The 15,651-nt window shown below is 37.7% G+C and overlaps 1 protein-coding gene across 7 annotated transcripts in view; it reads right to left on the reverse strand.

The window, feature by feature from the left end:
* CDC27 (cell division cycle 27) overlaps positions 1–15,651 on the reverse strand; it is a 70,041-nt gene that overhangs the window by 50,446 nt on the left and 3,944 nt on the right. For all 7 annotated transcript variants that reach the window (XR_007146720.1, XM_047832014.1, XM_047832011.1 and 4 more), the window contains exon 2: positions 4,335–4,410. Coding sequence is in view for 6 of the 7 variants with exons in the window: in XM_047832014.1 (XP_047687970.1) it covers positions 4,335–4,410 (76 nt within the window). In the remaining variant the exon portion in view is untranslated. The remainder of the gene's footprint in view (positions 1–4,334; positions 4,411–15,651) is intronic.

The raw sequence follows: 15,651 nt of genomic DNA on the forward strand, positions 1-15,651 counted from the left end.
AGCTGACATTCTACACCACCTGGCTTATAGCACAGTCTTAGGTGGTCTAACTATGGAATTCTTAGGAGAAAGACAAATGGGTGACAAAGAACTAGTGAAATTGAGAAATTACTTCAAGAATTTGGCTTTCAATCCATCTACTTCGTTAGCCTCATGCACCATAGGGTGTCCTTCTCTAAAACACAGGAGCTACCGCTAGTGGCATTAGGACGCCACTGAGCAAAAGGGCACCAGGTTACATGTGACATACCAATTCTCATCAACTATTACTGTCAGCCAGCAACACTGTGTTAATAAGAATTATGAGGCTGGTTCAACAGGAACCAGTAGTATGATGGATTAGTAATGTCTATTATGGGTCAGACTGGCCTGTATTTGCTGCTACCCTTGGTAAAGTGGAATCAGAAAGATCTACCACTTACTGCCTGTGAAAACTGTTCTCTGTTTCTTCATTTCTAAAATGGCAATAGTAATGTCTATTTTATAGGATTATTGAAAACTAAATAAGAAATTAAGTATCAGAGTACCTAGTACATAATAAGAAATTAGTAAATGTTCTTTAGAAGTTACTGTTGTCATTGGTATTGAACTAGGATAGTATCTGCTCCCATAAAATTTTCCCTCATAGAAATTAGAGTTCAACAGAGTGATTACGTTCAACAGTTAACCCTTGAACAATGAGGGGGTCAGAGGCACCTACCCTGCAGAGTCAAAAATCTGCAGTAATTTTTGACTTCCCCAAAACTTAACTACTAAAAGCCTACTGTTGGGGTGCCTGGGTGGCTCACCTGGTTAAGCATCACTCTTGATTTTGCCTCAGGTCATGATCTCTGTGGTTCCTGAGTTCAAGTCCCAAGTTGGGCTCTGAGCTGTCAGCATGGAGCCTGCTTGGGATTCTCTCTCTCTCTCCCCACCCCTCTTTTTGCCCCTTCCCTGCTCATGTTCTCTTTCTCCCTCTCAAAATGCTATTAAGAAAATCATAAGAGGGGCACCTGGGTAGCTCAGTTGGTTAAGCGTCCGACTTCAGCTCAGGTCATGATCTCACAGTTTGTGAGTTTGAGCCCTGCATTGGGCTCTGTGCTGACAGCCTGGAGCCTGGAGCTTGCCCCGAATTCTGGATCTTCCTCTCTCTCTGCCCCTCCCCCGTTTTCTCTCTCTCAAAAATAAACATTAAAATAATTTTAAAAAAAGGGGAAAATCATAAGGAAGAGAAAATACATTTATGGTACTATATTGTATTAAAAGTCTGCATTCGAATAGACTCACATGGTTCCAATCTGTGTTGTTCAAGGGTCAACTGTATGTTGAGAGAAACTAACACTTACTGAACAACTTTCCAAGTGTCAAGCACTGTATCAAACACAGAAAGTGGATTAAACAGCTTTATCCAGATTCATCTGGAACCCTGCCCCAATTCTATGGGAAAACCTACTTGATTGAATTTGAAACCACTAACTCACAATCTTTTAGAGCCTAACTATAATAAACTAGAAACTGCCAATCCTTTAATAAGCAAATACAAAAAAGAAAGTATAAGACAGTAAAACATGAGGGTTGCATAGGTATCAATGAAAATATATGTCAGTAGGTTTTGCATGATACACCTTGCTTTTAAAATATCGAGTAGAGTAGGGCAATCTATTGCATTATTTTCTTTCTAAACTTCTCTCACCTTCTAAATCCTTTCACTGGGACCTCAGACTCCTGTTCCACACACAGATCCTCCCCACTTTCTTTACTGAATTTCCAGTCTCTCTTGAAGGACCTGACAGCACTCTCAAAGTGATGCTATTTCCCTCATATCCCACTTACATCAGAATCAAGGTAAGGTTTCCTCTTTGCTTCGTAAAACCACTTCCAAGCATGACTCTTTGCCTGTTTGTGAAACTCCCTGCTCCTGAGTTCATACCTTCTCCTCATAACTCTCAGCTACTAAATGCAGGACATTCTGCTTCATTAATGGAAAAATTCTGCACCTGATTCATGGTCTTCCGCTCCCATGTTATTCCCCCACATCTCCCAATTCAACCTCATCTAGATTTCTGGCACTTCTCTGAATCTTATTCACCAATATTCTTCTGTGTTAACTTTCGTATAGTTTACATTTCCTGGTCCATATCTTATCTGTATTTTTCATGTTCTTATCCCTTGTCCTTTCTGGTGACACATGCCTGGCAAATCCCTAAGATCTACTTTCTTATGCTTGCAGTTAGGTTACTAAGCACTTGCTACTAGAGTAAAATCATACAACTGATCAGAAAGGTTCCACTAGCAATTCATACACAAACATACAAAATACGCAAAAATAAAGCTCATCTACAACCACAAAAAAAATGGAAACTCTTGGCAAGTAATCCAATGGGAACATACACAGAAAGTACAAAAACTGAATTAAGCAAACAAACACCTGAGTAAAAAGAAGGCAGCACTATTTCTTCTTGGGAAGGCTATCTATAGTAATTTAGAGAATTATATGTTTGCAGGTCAGCATTGATCAAAATCTTTGTGAAATTTCAAAGCAATAATAAAATAGACATAGAAAAATAAAGGATAAAAAAAGGGGAAAGACTTCTTATGAATGAATTGGAAAGAAAAAAATGATGGGCGACAGGCCTTATGAAATATTAAAATATAAAGTGTTTAAAATGGTATGGGGGTGCCTGGGTGGCTCTATGGATTGAGTGACAGACTCTTGATTTTGGCTCAGGTCATGATCCCAGGATAGTAGGATCAAGCCCCATGTTGGGCTCCATGCTAAGTGTGGAGCCTACTTGAGATTCTCTCTCTCTACCTCCCTCCCCCGCTCCCCGATTTGCACTCTCTTAAAAAAAAAAAAAGGCATGATATTGGATTAAAAACAGAAAATTAACTAATGGAAGAGAGGAGAAATTCTGGAGACAGAACAAAGCGGTTTTTTTTTTTTTAAGTTTATTTATTTATTTTGAGAGACAGAGCAAGCATGAGCAAGGAAGGGGCAGAGAGAGAGGCAGACAGAGAATCCCAAGCAGGCTCCATGCTGTTGTGGAGCCTGACACAGCACATGACCCCACAAACTGAGAGATCAAGACCTGAGCCAAAACCAAGAGACTGATGCTTAACTGACTGAGCCACCCAGGCACCCCAGAACAAAACATTTTTTAAAAATTTAATATAAAACCAAGTAAAACACCATGCGGGAGGGAAAAAAGCATTGTTTAATATACAATATTGAATAAATTAAGTAATAATACCATGATAAATTCTTTAAAGTTTTTTAACCATCAATAACCACATATTAATCGTAGTTGTAGAAAGATGACTTTTCCACCTACTGAAGCACTAGAAGAAAGTATAAATGATAAAGCAGATGAGGTCAACTACATGAAAATTTTAAACATACCAATAGAATTAAGATTAAAAAGCAACAATCTGGGTCAAATAGACAGTAAAGATATACCTCATAGAACTAGGAATAAATTTAAAACAAACACTTGAGAAAATACCCAGAATCCCTTGTAGTTATAAAAATGCAAGACAAAATATTTCATAATTCTCAAGCAAGCAAAAATACATTAAATTGATCAAATCTAATACTGAAAGGATTATGAAGGCAGTCTTATGGTGTTGGTCACACCCCAGATTATTTTACCCTTCTCTCTGCTGGGTTATCAACTGGGGAAAAAGTAATTTGTTGTAGAACTGATCACCGTTTGACTTGTAAGTTCCATTCTAGAATATATAGCCCCACAAAATGACATACAAAAGAAAAAAAAAAAGCTGTACCTAATTATCTGTATTAGCATCTTAGAAAGAGAACTACAAGAATTAATGACAGAAACAAAGCATACATTACCAGCACGTTTATCGAACATTTATTACCATGCCAGAAGGCTGTGCCAAGTGCTTTAAATACATTATCTCATTTCACTCTTCAACGTTCTCAAGCGATTATCGTTAACTTTATTTTATAGATGAGAACTCTGAAATACTCAGACACTGAGTGACTGTCCAAGGTCTACAGCTGCATAAGTGACAGGGTGAGGGTTTATACCAAAGCTATAGACCAAATTCATGCTCTTAGCTATAGAATATAGACTCTCTTAACAGAAAACCTAGACAAAAATATCTAAAGATTGGAAAATGATTAAGTAAAACCTGAAACAACTCTACAGTTATTAAAAGTAGCACATAAGGGAGATAACAGATGCAAGGAAAAGTTTTTATGAACTAGTACCAATCATAAAGAAACAACAAAAGCAATCCCCAGAATCTTGTTATATTGAAGTCATAGGAAAGGACAGAATTCCATTTATTTTATTCCTTTATTGTTTTATAGAAATGAACAGATTACAAACCTTCTGCATACAGTCGTTCTGCAAGAAAAACTGCATCTCGGTAAGCATAGTGGTTTAGTGCTTGCCATATAGCAGCCTGAAAGTAGAGGGAAAAGAACATAAGTACACAAATATACAGCTTCAAAGTAACGCCTAGCGAGCCTGACATATTGTAATCAAATCAATGACCCTAATTTAAGTAATAAAACAAAACCTCAATGTCCATAGTGCAAACTCCATGGCATGTTACACAAGGCTCTTCACAGTATGGCTCCTAACATACCTGAATTTACTCACTCAATTCTCCATGGACATTTAGGCCTCTGTGCCTTTTTGTACTTCCTCTTCCCCCACAGAGGAATGGAGGCTCCCTCACATACCTCCTTTTACAAATTGCTCATCCCTACAGACCCAGCTTAATTAACATCTACTTCATGAAGGTTTCCTGGCTGATTCCTAACCTTTTTTTTTTTTTTTTTTTTTTTGGTAAACATATCTCTTCTAGTGGCGCACTCATATTTTGTTACAGTTATATGTTTATGGGTCTGCCCACCCCACTAAACTACACTGCTCTAAACTAACAACGGTGGTTTAAACAATTTTTCACGATATGCATGAAATGTCATCCTCCACAAAAACTTCCCCACCTATTTTTTAAAATTTTTATTAAAAATTAAAATAGTCTATTTTAGTGATTGTCCTAGGGTTTACAATACACATTTTTAAATTTTCTGAATTTAAATGCAAATAACGTTATACAGAGACACATGTAGTATAAAATCCTTGTAAAAGTACACAATCAATTCTTCTCTTCCACCCCCTGTGCTAGGTTTGTCATATATTTCAGTTTTCTATATAAAAGCAAAATATTTGAATACAAATTTTGTTTTAAAAAGTGGTTACTTCTGGGGCGCCTGGGTGGCGCAGTCGGTTAAGCGTCCGACTTCAGCCAGGTCACGATCTCGCGGTCCGTGAGTTCGAGCCCCGCGTCGGGCTCTGGGCTGATGGCTCAGAGCCTGGAGCCTGTTTCCGATTCTGTGTCTCCCTCTCTCTCTGCCCCTCCCCCGTTCATGCTCTGTCTCTCTCTGTCCCAAAAATAAATAAAAAAAAAATTGAAAAAAAAAAAAATTTAAAAAAAAAATAAAAAAATAAAAAAAAAGTGGTTACTTCTTACAACAATAAAAAAATGAGAAAAATGTAAAAAAAATTAAAAAAAATTTTTATTTGAGTGTGCGTACTAATGAGTTGGGGAGAGGGACATGGGGTTGGGGGGAGAGGGAGGGAGACAGAAAGAGAATCCCAAGCAGCCTCCATGCTCTGACCCAGATCATGAGATCATGACCTGAGGTGAAATCAAGAGTCAGCCACTTAACTGACAGAGCCATCCAGATGCCTCTCCACCTATGACCTTTAAAGCAACCCTATTCTCACCCACCCAAGGAAGCATATTGGGAGACAAATGAACAAACTATAATAGCACTAATCTTTAATCTAGGTGAATATATTTTTCTTTTTCTAAAGTTATAAAACATAGCTATAAAGTATATAACAGCTAGAATGAAAACATTTAGACCCATGTACTCACTATCCAGCTCAAGAAATAGATATTACCAATATATTTGAAGCCCTCTCCCACAGGTGCTCATCAGTCACATAACCTCTCTGAAACCACCACTCTGAATTTTGTTAATCTTCAGGTTTTCTTTACAATTTTTATACATTTGTATGTATGTATCATCCTTAAGCAATGCAACACTTTTCCCGGTTTCTGAATTTTTAAATAAATACAAGCATGTTGTATATATTATGCTATAATTTGCTTTGAAATCCAATATTTAAAAAATTCATTCTCAATCTGTGTAGCTAGAATTCATTCATTTTGACTGCAGAATAAATAATATTTCCATTGTAAAAATACATCAAAATGCATTTTATCTATTTACAGTATATGAACATTTGGGTTATTTCTAGTTTTTTTCCAGTTATAATAATGCTGCAAGGAACATTCTTATATTTATCTCTTAGGGTACCTATTTAAGAATCTCTCCAAATTGGGATATATACTTAAGAATGATATTATGGGGTTGTTGAGTTCATGTTCATACACAGGTTCATCTTTACTAGGTAATACAAATCATTTTCAAAGTGTGGGTTTAATTTACACTCCTACCAAAAACATATGACTACTCATTATTCCACATCTTTGTCTACACTATGTACTATCAAAAAAATTTTTGTTTATTGACTGATTGATTGTAATCTCTATGCCTCTCTCTATGTGGGGCTTGAACTCATGACCTTGACATCGAGTTGCAGGCTCTAATGATAGTCAGCCAAGTGCCCCCCAATTTCTTATTTTTACCAGGCTGACAGATGTAAAATGCTTATCTAGTGCCTTTAATTTGGATTTCTCTGAATATTAAAATGAGTTCAATGTGTTCAATAGTAATTTATTTCACGTTTATTGGTCTTCTGGCAAATGCCAATTCATGTGTCATTCATTTTTCTGTTAGATGATTTACCTTTTCTTACTATTTTATCCAGAATTTTTGAGAGCATTAAACCAGAGAGGTTTTTTTGTTGTTGTTGAAGTTTTAGTGTATCATATAACACTAATTTTAAGTCTGTTATATAAATTATGTATCTGTAAATTATGTGTTTACATATATTTATGTTTTGCCTAGCATTTTTAGGAGCACACCACCATAGGAGTTTCTTTTAATCTTTCTGGGTTTCTTTTTAACTTCTGGTCTATCACAAGATATAAAAGTCACCAATTGGTTAAAAAAATCATCAACTCACAAATTGAGATATCTTACAAGTGATCATGATACAACAGTGTTTATTTTTAGCCATGTATACAGCTCATAATTTGTTGAACAGTTTAATAGTTACAATAAAATCAGCATGGTGGGATTACCTAATGAAACCACTAGCTAACACTGTAACAGTAAAGCTAGATTACATTGTAACAAGTGATTAATATGCCTTGGCTATAGTACAATCTCAAATATTTCAATGAAAAAGCAAATGTTTACTAACATTTCTATGAGTATTATTAACTATAATTTTTTATATTCAAAGTCCTAGTAGTAGTTGATGACTTACTTAGCCCAAGGGTGTAATTTTCTATTTTCTCATGGGGTCTCTGGAGCCTCTTGTTTAAGCTTACTTTCTATACAGTCTAAATTTTTTAAAGTCTCAGGACTGTCTAATCTGACCATTTCCATCCAGGCACAAGGGAAAGGAAAAAGGTGGGAATTTAAATTTAATTCAAATTTAAATTTAATTTAAATTAATAATCTATACTATCACAGGCAGCATTTTTCCCTCTAACGTTACCGTTCTTAATCCAGTCATTTCCTACCACTTTGAGAACTATCTAAAACTGCTATTCAAAGTGTGGTCCTTGGAGCAACAACACTAATATCTTCTGGAAGTTTTCTGGAAGTGTGGAATCTCAGACCCAATCGTAAACCTACTAAATCAGAATCAGCATTATAACAAGATCCCCGGGTGATTTATATGCGTATTAAAGTTTGAAAAGGACTGATCTAAAAAAGATTTATTCTAATTAAAAATATCCCTGCTCAGCAGATTCCCCAAAGTCAAAGAGGCTGTCTCATCTGTTAATTCAAGATGTTATGAATAAAATACTTTCTAATCCTTCAGGCCATGGCCCTTAGCTTTAAAAGAAAGGCTTGAGTTACTCAAGTTCCAAAACCTCTTGTTTGTAGGTCTTCATGTTCCTTCTTGACCCTAATCCATTTCTTATACCTAATAAAACAGCCTACATATTAATAGAAATGAATCACAATATCATCTCCTTTCATAATCCACCCAAATTAGTTGCACTACAAAGAAATCTCCCTCTGGCCTAAAACGTACCATCTCATTCTCCCTCAAAGATTTTCAGAAGTAGTCGGCATACCCAAAGGATCCCAACAGTATACATAAAAAATAAGAGAAATCCTAGAATTTTCAGATACTTATAGACTCTGTACTGAAGATCATTTGCTGTCCCAAAGCCTGACTGACCACCCCTACTCATAATTTCCAGAAGGCAAAGGGGTTCGTGCAATTGTAATTTTGCCACACTTCAGTTCTCTGCTGGCTGCCACATACGCTTGTTTCCATATGAATTAATCACACAGTGCCCCTCAATCTCATAGAAAGGAATACTTAAAAACTGAAATATCATACTACACTAAAAAAACTCATTAGCAATTGGAGGGTCCTCTCTATTACTTGGGAAGCAAAATAGATGGGAAGAGAAAAAAGAGAAGGCCGTGAATACCAATGGGATTTGCAAAGGAGCACTGTTATATCACTGTATGATTCTTCCCCAGTCAGAGCCACCTAAATAAAGAAGATACCAAAGACAAGCTGTGCTGAAACAGCCAGAACCCCCAATAAAAATGTTGCATATTGCTCCTAACAATTCTTCCACGTACCATTAACCAAGGACCTGAGGTTCCTACTCCTTATTACTCCTTGACTTTATTTCTGGTAACATTTGCCTGTGATGGGTATCAACAACAGCCTCAGCTATTTAGAGTACAAAGGTAGACTATGATTGTGTGAGGAAATTTTTTTTTTTTTTTTTTACTGATTCCAGCATGACTTACTATGACTGAAAACCAATGGTGGGGGAGGAGGGTAGTGGTGTCTTTTTTAACTTTTCTGAACCGGAGAGTTCTAGTACTCATTCATTCAATAAATACTCATTGAGTACCAATTATGTGCCAGGCACTGAAGCCTCTATCTACAGTAATTAACAGATAGTTTCTATTCTCATGGAGTACCTTTTAGAGCTACTCCTGTCTAGATCAGCGGCTACCAATCCTTGCTTGACAACGCTCTACCTCAAACCCACTGCATCACAATCCCTGGAAGCTGGGACTGAGTTTAGATGTCTTTATTTTGAAACCTTTTCACTGGTAAGCATTCAGGGCTCAGAATCATTCTTCTACTTTTCTAGATAAGTAGCTCTCCTTCCTTTTACAGAACCCTCTTATGTAAAAACTTATAAAAGCTATGGACCTCTTTTCCAGAAAAAAGCACATGTACATATATATACAGAAAATCTGTGTACAATGTTAGGGGTTCACAGAAATCCTGGTTCATTAAGTATCACTGGTCCAGCTGATGAGAGACAGTATTAGAGCCTGATACATCATAGGTTTCAATAAATAGTTGTAGAATTGAATTAAATACTTAAAAGGAAGGAGAAGACAAGTTACTGAGCTAGAAAGGTACTTTCCTCCGCACACACCAGGGTTCTTCACCAGGGGCACCGCTGCAGCCAGGAGTAGGAGAGGTGCTCCTTGTAGTTTGAAACGCAAAACAACTTTATCACACAAGGTCAAGGATGTTGGGTTGAGTGTAGATGAAATAATGAATGTATTGGTAAATCAATCTGGGTACATTATCAATTTAAGCAATTCGAATGGGCTGGTTAGTGTCTAACCATCATTTATAGAACTGCACCTAAAGAACAGTATCTAGAATCTTTCCCCTCTTTTCTAGTCTCATTCTGTTAACAATCTTCTTTCAACTCTTAGCCTTCTACGTGGTCTTTCTGCCTGTAAGCTGTAGGTAATCCATTCTGTCCCAGAGTTACATTCTTCAAACATAAATATCATCACTGCTAAACGATGATAGCTCTTGAGAGACCTGGGTTCAAATCCATGTTCCGTGACTTATTAGTTCCGTGTCTTGGGCAAGTAACAATGTCTCAAGTCTCTTGTTTTAAAACATAAGAGTCCATAATGGTTAATATGTACATAATGTTACATAAAGTACATAATGGCTCCTAGTACATACCTAATAATTACTCAAATTTTAGCCGTGCCATCAACATTATCATCGTGTCTTCCTCCCTAATCAAAGCTTTCTAATGTGTTTTTAAAAGTTTCTTTATTTAAGCAATCTGTATACCCAACTTGGGAGTTCAAACCCATGACCCCAAGATCAAGAGCCGCATGCTCTACCAACTGAGCCAGCCAGGCACCCCTATGCTTTTGATTTTTTTTTTTTAGTCAAACAATGAGAAGGTGACCTTTCCAACAAAAATAGGTGGCACTGGCAAGGAGTGAATATAAGAGCAGGTTTTAAACATGCTACAGGCTCTCTGTTATCTGGCCTACATCTCCTGTGTACTATGACACAGAAAAGACATACGTAAAAGGTAATGTGACAAACTACGAGTGTTTTCCTCAGAGAACTTCAACATTTGCATGGTGGAAGAACTCAAAAAAACGTCATTCAGAAAACAACAGGCTAAAGGGTGTTCAAATCTAATTTGATTCAATTATTTCTTGACTGTTTAATATAACCTCCAGCTTCAATCCATGGCCGATGAAACCTAACTCTAACCCTCTGACACTTACTAATCAAGATATCCAAGTCACTTCTCTGACCTTCAGTTTTAATCATCTGTAAAATAAGTACAAAAAACACTACCTTTGAGATAAATCTAGCACAGTACTTGGCTTAATTCTAAACCTCCATAAGAACTTATCTGTCCCTCTGGTGTTCTACCAGACCATCCCATGACCTAGGGTTCTGGAACCGTGCATATAGGTATATGTCAAAATGATACTCATTTAAATTAGGCAACTGCAATGGTGATGAAAGGAAGAAACTCAATGAAACATTTACTTTCTAAGGCAGACCTGTCCCCCCCCCTCCCTTTTTTTAAGTTTATTTTGAGAGAGTGTGTGTGCAAGTGGAGGGGCAGAAAGAGGGAAAGAGAGAATCTCAAGCAGGCTCCACACCCACCATGCATGGAGCTGATGTACGGGGCTTGATTCCACGACCATGAGATCATGATCTGAGCCGACACCAAGAGTTGGACACTCAACCGACTGAGCCACCTAGGCGCCCCCCACCATTACTTTTAATAGTGTCTTATTTGTCTTCCCTGAATTCTTTCCCACCCTGTGATCCATTGTCTCTCTGTGAGCTTTTCACAAATCAGATCTGATCATATTATCCTCTCACTTAAGACCTTTCTCTGGCTTCTCATTGTCCTTAATGACAAAAATCCAAACCACCAAACCAGGGAGGATGGTATAGTCCGTGCTTACCTCTCCAATTCCTCTTGTATTACGTTTTCTTATGCTGTGTTAGTAAAATGGCTTTCTTTCAACTCCTCAAACCTACCATGTTACCTTCCTGCCACAGGCCCTTTAAACATATACATAGTTCACTTTACCTGGTACCTTCCTCCAAACTATGCATATTCGAGTCATTCTTTGGACTTCTTTCTCAGGGAACACTTTTTTGGGGGAGCTCTGATGAGGTCAGGCATTCCTATTACACACTCTTATAGCACTACGTACCTTTCCTTTGTAATACTTCTCACTGCTGTAATTTTACATAAATAAGTAATGTCTTCCTCACTATAAACTGCAGAAAGGTAGAGACTACTTCTGGTTTTGCTCATTATTAGATTCCCAGCATCTATTATGTACTTTTTAAGCAAGGGCTTAACTAATGGATGTTGAATGAATAAACAACTGATCTTTGATTTCTGCCAGTCCTCCTACTGGTAGTATCTTATGTTAGTCTAAGCTTTAAGTTTCTCTGTATTCATCTACAGTTGACCCTTGAACAGCATGGGTTTGAACTGCACGGGTCCACTTACATGTGGATTTTTTTCAATAAATACAATATACTACTAAAAATGTATCTTCTCTTCCTTATGATTTTCTTGGTAACATTTTCTTTTCTCTAGCTCACTGCACTATAAGAACACGTATATAATATGTATACAAACTATGTGTTAATCAACTGTTTATGTTATTGGCAAGGCTTTTAGGCAACAGTAGGCTGAGAGTAGCTAAGTTTTTGAGGAGTCAAAAGTTATGTTCGGATTTTTCCACTACATAGGGGTCAGTGCCCCTAACTCCTGCCTTGTTCAAGGGTCAACTGTAAGTCCAATAGGTAAGAATCTCTGGAAATCTCTACTGAAAGAAACTCTGTGGCACACAATTATTATTTTGTGATACAAATAATTACCACCTAATTACTCTTTTACAAAATATGGAGATTTCCTAAGAACCAACTTGTTTAATTTTGTTGTAAATGAAAGAACATGGGGAGTAGAAACGATATACTCAGGATTAATTTTGGAGGCATGTGTTCAAATTTGTGTGCCAGCACTTCCAAGAGTATGACCTGGAAGCCTCAATCTCCTCATCTGGAAAACAGAGCTCTATTTTTTAGATTGTGTGGATTAAATGACATGATACATATACAGTGCTCCTAGTATACGGACTAGCACATAGTAGACACTAAAAACCTCCCCCTTTCCTGTCTTCCAATATAAACAAACTCAATAAAGACACAGTTTCCATTATTATAACATCTCCCAACATATCTGCCACAATTGCTTATTTTGTTAATATATAAGCCACAAAAGACCCAAATGATTCACCAGCTAACTCAGTAGTACTGATCACCAGGAAAATTTGACACACATGGCCATATACTATGGCCATAAAGTCCTGGAACTTTGCTTTTTTTTCCTGTCTTTTCAATATTAAATGAACAAGAGAAAAAGTATCATAATCAAGGATTCTATCCATTTCTGATATAAAATCAAGCTTTGCTCAGAAGAATATAATTTTTTATTACCAATTCTTTTTAAAACAATTTTTTAATGTTTATTTTGAGAGAGCGCGTGAGCGAGCAAGCTGGAGAGGGACAAAAAGAGAGGGAGACACAGAATCCGAAGACAGGCTCCCGGCTCTGAGCTAGCTGTCAGCACAGAGCCCAACACGGGGCTCGAACTCACGAACAGTGAGATCATGACCTGAGCCGAAGTTGGACGCTTAACCGACTGAGCCACCCAAGCGCCCCTGTTACCAATTAAGAGGGTGAGAAAGTGATAGTAAAGGCAGCCAACTCAAACTCTCATATACCCCATAAAATTTGCCACTTGGAGAATCCCACATATCACCACTCTGCTCAAGCACCTCTAAGTTCCTCAGTGATGGGTGTCTCTTTGGTAGGAAATAGGGAGGAAATGGGCTATTTTCTAAGGCACTACAGATTAGGAGCTTATGAAGAGCAGGGCTAAGATCAGCCCCCTGGCTAGTCATCTACTTTGGCCCAACTGCTGGTGTGGACCTGTCCCCAAAAGAATATCATTCAGTGCATCATCTCAGGACTTCTACAAATTAAAGCCAGATGGATGAATGCTGCTAACAGGGAGACAAACAGCAACACCACACCCATCCTCAAAAAAAAAAAAAAAAAAAAAAGTTTAAAAGAGAATTCCTACCGAATTCTAGGTTAGTCCTAGGTTAGGACCTAGGTTAGTCCTAGGTTAGTCCTAGGTTGCATTAATTTAAAAGAGGAATCAACAGCACAAAATGGCAAAATTCTTTCCTTGCTTGTTCTTAAACATGTAATATTTTTAAAAATATAAACAAACCTCTATAACTGTACAACTAATTCAGACATAAATGTGACCACATAAATTATTTTGTTTTATTCTTGTTTTTGTCAAAAAAGAAGATAGCTGCCTTTTTTTTTTTTTGAACCATAAAAGAAATGGATAATAAAAGATTCAGACAATATAAGGAGGTATAAGGGGGAAAAAAAATCACTGTGGAATTTTCCTGTTATACATTAAAATCTTATTTTTAGAACTTTAATTTAGTTTAGGTCTATATCAGTGGTTTTCCATCTGGGTGATTTTTGCCCCTCAAGGGATATTTAGTAATTCTTAGTGGGGGGCATTTTTGATTGTCACAAATGGAGGGGGCACCTAGTGGGTGGAGGCCAGGGATGCTGCAGAACACTCTACAATACATAGGACAGGGTCCCCCACAACAAAGAGTTAGTTTGCCCCAAACATCAATAGTACCAAGAATGAGAAACTCAGGTGTATGTTACCATGTAACTGGATTATTTTACTAGCCCATATGTCTCCCTAACTCTCGTCTTGTCCTTCCTTGCCAACAGCACCAGATTAATCTTCCCAAAGCAGTGCTTTCATTAGAAGTCTTCTGTTCAAGGGGCGCTCAGTCAGTCTGAGACTGGGTGGCTCAGTCAGTCAAGCGGCTGACTTCGGCTCAGGTCATGATCTCGCGGTCAGTGAGTCCAAGCCCCGTGTCGGGCTCTGTGCTGACAGCTCAGAGCCTGGAGCCTGTTTCAGATTCTGTGTCTCCCTCTCTCTGACCCTCCCCCATTCATCCTCTTTCTCTGTCTCAAAAATAAATAAACGTTAAAAAAGAAGTCTTCTGTTCAAAAACGTATAATGGCTATCACCAATGCCTTAAACCCCTCAATCTGGATGTTATGTCCCCTATAATCTGATTCTATCTGGCTAGCAAAACCTTATCTCTTCCTGCTCTCAATTCCCATTCCAACCAAAACTATAATATTTTATGGTTCTTTTGTTCCTAAACACCATTCTCAATTTTAGGCTTTTGCTCGTGTTATTCCATGCTAAAACCATTTTTTCCCTTCTTTTTTACCAATCCAAACACTTCCCATCTTCTAAAGCTTTAAGTTCTACTCCATCAAGAAACACCATTTTTCCAGTCTACAAGGATCTGTTTACTGAATTTCTTTATTATTATCTGTGCAATCAAATACATACTGACTTGTAACATTATCCAATTGTTCCTGTTAAACATTCTTAGCTTCCCAACAAGACTAGATCCCTCAAAAGATTAGAGGTTTTTTTCTCCATATTTCTACTGGTTGGCTTCACAAATATCTCCAATTCATTTTGTTCAAAACAGATTGTCAGGGCACCTGGGTGGCTTAATTGGTTAAGTGTCGGACTCTTGACTTCCGCTCAGGTCATGATCTCACAGTTCATGAGATCAAACCCCGAGTCAGGTTCCTCACTGATGGCACGGAACCTGCTTGGGATTCTCTCTCCCTCTCCCTCTGCCCCTCCCCTGCTCTCTCTCTCTCTCTCTCTCTCGCTCTCGCTCTCAAAATCAATGCTCTTAAAAAAAACAAAAACAGGTTAATTATCCTCCTTCAGATTTGTCCCCCCTCACAGGATTCTTCATTTATTAAATGGCACCACCAAAATGAAATCCAGGCAGCAGTCTTGATCCCCACCCTCTCCCATTCAATCAGTCTCCATGTCTCATTGGTTCTACCTCCAAAACATCTCTTGAATTTATCAATCTCTTTCCTACTCCACTACTACCACTTTGGTCTAGGTTACTTTCATCCTAAGCCTACTTTTTAAGTTTTTATTTATTTTGAGAGAGAGAGAGAGAGAGAGAATCCCAAGCAGGCTCTGTGCTATCAGCGCAAAGCCCCACGTAGGGCTCCATCTCACAAACCATGCGATCACGAC

The sequence above is a fragment of the Prionailurus viverrinus genome, chromosome E1, assembly GCF_022837055.1.
Source record: "Prionailurus viverrinus isolate Anna chromosome E1, UM_Priviv_1.0, whole genome shotgun sequence".
Taxonomy (NCBI): domain Eukaryota; kingdom Metazoa; phylum Chordata; class Mammalia; order Carnivora; family Felidae; genus Prionailurus; species Prionailurus viverrinus.